The sequence below is a fragment of the Notothenia coriiceps genome, unplaced genomic scaffold (genome assembly GCF_000735185.1).
Source record: "Notothenia coriiceps isolate Sejong01 unplaced genomic scaffold, NC01 NC01_scaffold00022070, whole genome shotgun sequence".
In the NCBI taxonomy this organism is placed as follows: Eukaryota; Metazoa; Chordata; class Actinopteri; order Perciformes; family Nototheniidae; genus Notothenia; species Notothenia coriiceps.
Window position 1 is genome coordinate 1 of NW_011354771.1, and position 5,540 is coordinate 5,540.

The 5,540-nt window shown below is 41.9% G+C and overlaps 1 protein-coding gene across 1 annotated transcript; it reads right to left on the minus strand.

Annotated features, from left to right (window-relative positions):
• Positions 1-964: 964 nt before the first annotated feature.
• On the minus strand, positions 965-5,535 carry arg1 (arginase 1; the record flags this gene model as incomplete). Its single annotated transcript, XM_010780635.1, has 6 exons — positions 965-1,831; positions 2,700-2,836; positions 3,846-3,950; positions 4,184-4,278; positions 4,494-4,653; positions 5,471-5,535. Coding segments are annotated over 6 exons (723 nt in total), but the record flags the coding sequence as incomplete, so codon positions are not given.
• Positions 5,536-5,540: the final 5 nt, after the last annotated feature.

Consider the following 5,540-nt stretch of genomic DNA (forward strand, 5'->3'; position numbering starts at 1 on the left):
AGCTACAGCTGAGGGGGGGTCACCTGCCCGGATACAGCTACAGCTGATTTGGGGGTCACCTGACATTGTTAACATTATCCTGGGTCTCAGAGCGAGAGGAGAATAACATCCATGACTCTGTGCTTTTACTCTGAAATACAGCCACTGAAAGGGCTTTTATTCTGAAAATCAACAGCTTGTTATACACAGAACATAAAACAATTCATGAATTAGGGCGGCCACTGTTTCATTGATTTATTTAAAGAATAAAATCTAAATACACAGCTGAGTTTTCCTGCATTTCAAAGCGAGCCTGAACTGCTTCCTGTTTCTGAAGATGTTTGTTTGTGTTGATCTGAGAGACTGTAAATATATATAAATCAATAAATCAATATTACTGATATTACTGAGGAGAATTGTTCCACAGACTGAAGGTGATTCAATACATTATGAAAAAACCGGAATATAGACGTCGCAGATTATTACGTCCTCTCGTGTTCGGGATCGATGTCGACTTTCTGTTCAGAATATTGACTTCTTTCACATCTTATAACTTCTTTCTCATATCAACTTGTTTTCTTTTTTTTCTCATAAACGACCCTGGGCTCTGGTTTCAGACAGAGGGTGAAACGAGAACTCTTTAAATGGCTATTTTATATTTAAATATTAAAATCATAGAGAAAGAAGGTGTTTTCTTTTTTCAAGTCAATTCTTTCTGAATTCTTCTGTTTGGGTTTCACAGAACATCTGAAATACTACAAACAAACCAAAAGAACACTTTTCCTCAAAGAATAAAAGAATATCCTGAGAAATATATAACTTTATAAATAAATAAAACGTTGTCTTAATGCCTTTAACAAAAAAAAGTCTGTTAAAAATGTGTGTGTGTGTGTGTGTGTGTGTGTGTGTGTGTGTGTGTGTGTGTGTGTGTGTGTCAGCCTTCAGGTCATTCACTGACGAACGGATGACATTGAAAAGCACACACTCCTCAGGATGTATTTTATTTAAACACACACCCCCTCAAGGCCACATCCTAATCTGAATTTGCACAGTTGTCACATGAACGCAGCACGAGATGTTTTGAAATCTCTCTCAGACGTTTCGGCTCAAAGATCATCCTCGTCTGAAAAGTGCAGGTTTTAATCGATGGTGAAAGACAGGATTTACTTCAAATATAAAAGACACAAAAAAGTGTTTCTTAAATATCTTAAATATGAATATACGTTTTGCATTCGTTTGATTTTAAAGTTATTATAAGTCAAACTAAATACTGGATATTTAATCTGTTATTTCCCTTATTTCACTGTTCAAAGCCCACGGGACTTCATTTGAGCCCAGTAGGGTTTCATATTCTGAGAAAACAATCAGATTAAAGCGGTTTATTTTACAGGAAAGATTCCCAAACGTAAGGAAACAAAATCAATATTAAAATTAAAATCTAACTTAAAAATATCCATGTTGTATCTTCCTTCATTTAACACTTTAATCATATTTATGGATTCAATTCAGATATAATTCTCGGTTACTCTTTCCTGAAAGTTAATATATTAAATAATCAAAACAAATACATTAAATAAATCTATAAAGTATATATCATTCCATGTGTTTTTAATCAAAAAACACCCCCGTCCTTGGTGCTAGCAGCTCTGAGGTTGGTGCGAGGCGTTCAGGTGCAGTGGGAGAAGCGGGCGTCAGGGCTCGGGCAGGCGGTAGGCGGGGGGGTGGGCTCCCTGGCGCAGGCGTCCGAAGCAGGCGAGCAGCAGCGTGATGGCTGTGCTGACGGTGGAGCTGACCCCCGCCTCGCTGCACAGCAGGGGGTTCACCTCCACCAGGTCCACCGCTGACAGCAGGCCTGCCACAGGACACACAATGATACCACGTTTTATACAAATACGGTTTATAACCTTTTATTTAATTTTTTCATCTCAGTTTTTCTAATCTCCTTTGGTCCTTTAGTTCCTTACATCAGTGTGTGTGTGTGTGTGTGTGTGTGTGTGTGTGTGTGTGTGTGTGTGTGTGTGTGTGTGTGTGTGTGTGTGTGTGTGTGTGTGTGCGCTCAGTCAGTAGGGGCTTGGACTGTGTGCTGTAGGGTCGCCGGTTCAAGTCCCCGCACAGACCTAAATATGGAGTGTGGACTGCTACTTGGAGAGGTCCCAGTCCACCTCCTGCCCTGCCGTGGTGCCCTTGAGCAAGGCACCTGGTACTAAGATGGGTTAAATGCAGAGAACACATGTCACTGCATGTGCTGTGTGCTCTGACCATTAAAGAGGGGTCCACCCTCTGATTCTATCTATAAGCTTTTTTGTAGAAATGTCTGAATTTCCACTCGAGCTTATTTAAAATATGTTTCCAAATGTATGGAGTTTTTCCACCTGAGACATTTTTATTTTCTATTCCCTGGATGTTGAGGTCCAACGCTTTCTGTACATCATAGTTTTTTCACAAAATCTGATGATATTTAGCTTTTTTCCCACAAACTTTTTTGAGTATCTAATTACGGAATTATCTGTTTTAATGTTATCCTGCAACTGGATGACTAACGATAGGTCTGTATGAGCTCTGCTTTCTGCCCTCCCACTTCTACTCATTTTGTCCGTTTTTTGGATGGATACAATGTGTAATTGTTGAAATAGTAGAACATAAAAAAAAGAAAAAAAGAAACGCCCTTTTAAAAAAATCTATTTTGAAAAAGCTTATCAAACCAAGTGTATGAAAGTTACCGGTCTGTGCGATGTGCTCTGCGATGTAGACCCCCTCCCGGTACGTCAGCCCCCCCGCCACCGGGGTCCCGGTCGCCGGCGTCACCGACGGGTCGATGGCGTCCACGTCGTAGCTCAGGTGGATCGGTTTCTTCACTCTGAGCAGAAACACATTTAATGATCAGATTCCTTTCCTCCGTCTGGGAGACTTCACACCTTTTTATTTTTTCTCGATTTATTGGTTTTCTCCACACGTGACGACAACAAGAGAAGATACAGAGTACGAATGCAGGTGCTATACAAAAAAAGAGGACAAAACAATAATGATAATAACCATTAAAAGACCCTCACAGTAATAGCAATGAAAAAAATCAACCAAAATACACAACGACATGAAAGGCAGAAACAGAAAACCCCTAAGTCATTTGCATATTTTAAACATTAGCTGTTAGCAGTTAGCCATAAGCAGTGTAGCTTAGCTGTAGCTTAGCTGTAGCTTAGCCGTAGCATGGCCATAGCATAGCCTTAGCCGAAGGTTGCCTTAGCCTAGCTTTAGCCGTAGCATAGCCGTAGCATAGCCGTAGCCGAAGCTTAGCCTTAGCGTAGCTTTAGCCGTAGCATAGCCGTAGCCAAAGCTTAGCCTTAGCGTAGCTTTAGCCGTAGCATAGCCGTAGCCAAAGCTTAGCCTTAGCGTCGCCGTAGCGTTACACAACATCTGTAAAAAGACGTTTTTGTTGTTTGAAACTTGATTAAATCCAGTTTTCTGAAGATGTTGTTTGTCAGTCTTCCTAAGGAACATTTTATAAAGCAGTTTATTTGAATTAAGAGGTTTGGCGTCCAACAGCTGACTCTTAAATCTGAGTTGCAGACTTATAAGAGAGATAGAGATAGGCCTGTTTTTGTTATTTTGATTTATTTTGTTTGGCACAATCTCCTTTGTCTCCTCCTCCTCCTCCTCCTCCTTCTCCTCCTCCTCACTTGAGGAACATTTGTTGGCAGTATTCTTTGTTTAAAAGGGATAAACATGTTTGTTAACGTTCACTCTGACTCGCTCGGTTACTGGCTGTTGCTACGTCCCCTGACCTCAGAGGGGACGTAACACCAGTATGAAGAGACATGAAACTACACGGTTGCTAGGCGGAGTTATCAGATACAATGCAGCGTTACTTGTCAGAGAGGTAGTCGCACGTCTCCTCCATCACTCTAGCCACGCCCAGCTGGTCCACCTCCGTCATGGAGAACACCTTCACCCCCAGCCGCTTCAGCAGGTAGCTAACACACATATTAACACGTGTTCTAAATAAACACCATTCAAATATTGGAAAATATTGGTGTGTGTGTGTGTGTGTGTGTGTGTGTGTGTGTGTGTGTGTGTGTGTGTGTGTGTGTGTGTGTGTGTGTGTGTGTGTGTGTGTGTGTGTGTGTGTGTGTGTGTGTGTGTGTGTGTGTGTGTGTGTGTGTGTGTGTGTGTGTGTGTGTGTGTGTGTGTGTGTGTGTGTGCTCACTGTTCTGCTGGATCCAGGTCCCTCAGCCCGATGTACACGACGTCTTTAGCAGAAACACACGGTCGGATCCAGGAGAAGCTCGGCTGCACGGGGATCTGGAGACAAAACTCTCTGCGGTCAGAGAAAAGTCAAAAGTACTTTTACTCAAGTACGAGATCTGAGTCCTATCGTATCGTGTGTTATAGAATCACATTGCATGGTGTCCCCTGGGAACGTATCATAAACTGAAGCATATTATCTCATGGTGTCGTGCAGTAATGTTATGGTGTCATCGTGCTCTCCCCGCTCGGTGACCCTGAGGATAGACCACCTGATCCTGCAGTTCGTGCAGCAGGTAGGACATGGGCTGTCCGTGGATGTTTCCGGTCCCTGAACTCAGCGGCGTGTTGATGTCGGCGTGAGCGTCCACCCACAGGACGCTCAGATCTCCCACCGCCGCCGCGTGGCCGTGAATGGAGCCGATCGCCAGGCTGAGAGAAGAATGAGGACTCTTCAGATCAGAGGGTCAAACTCAATGTCCTCTCAGGACACATCAGCATTAGGCTCAAAGGGCCGGCTGTCAGGCCTACTGTATTGTCAATCTTTCAGTTTGTGTGTACAGAGAGATCGAAATACTGTTTCCCACAATCCAGAATACACAAATACAAATGTATATACAAATATGTATATACCTATACATATACAATCAACTGACATGTATACATATGCACACATTAAGACATGAATAAAAGCACAACTTGTAACTTTAAAACCATATACAAATACACATATACAAATACACATATATAAATATCTAATATATATAAAATAATGTTGTATATCAGATGATTTCCTCTGCATTGGATTATTATCAGATAGGGTAATAACTTCATAATTAACTTCGTCTGAAATCAGAAGTCTGGGGCAAATGATTGCACGTCTCCTCAGTGTCACAAAACGAGATGCATTGTGGGACATGTAGTTTATGGGCAACGTGCTTCTGTAACGTATAATAAACGTTTTATATTCTTTCAGAGCTCTTGCAGGCCGGATTTGAGTTTAACGCCTGTTATATATTTTAATATAACAAAATAAAGAATATTACAATAAAAACTGTTATAGGATATTACGAAAGAAAACTCGTTAAATATAATCAGATCTTTTTGGGAATATTTTGAAATAATAATAGAAATATTCCACAAAATGTTTTGATATTTCCAGAACCAGAGGTCCTATCCCTGCAGGTGTGTCTCTAACCCTCACCTGTGGTCCCCCCCAGCATCACACGGGTGTGTCTCTAACCCTCACCTGTGGTCCCCCCCCAGCATCACACAGGTGTGTCCGTCCCTCTTCACTTCCTGTACGGCCTCTGACAGCT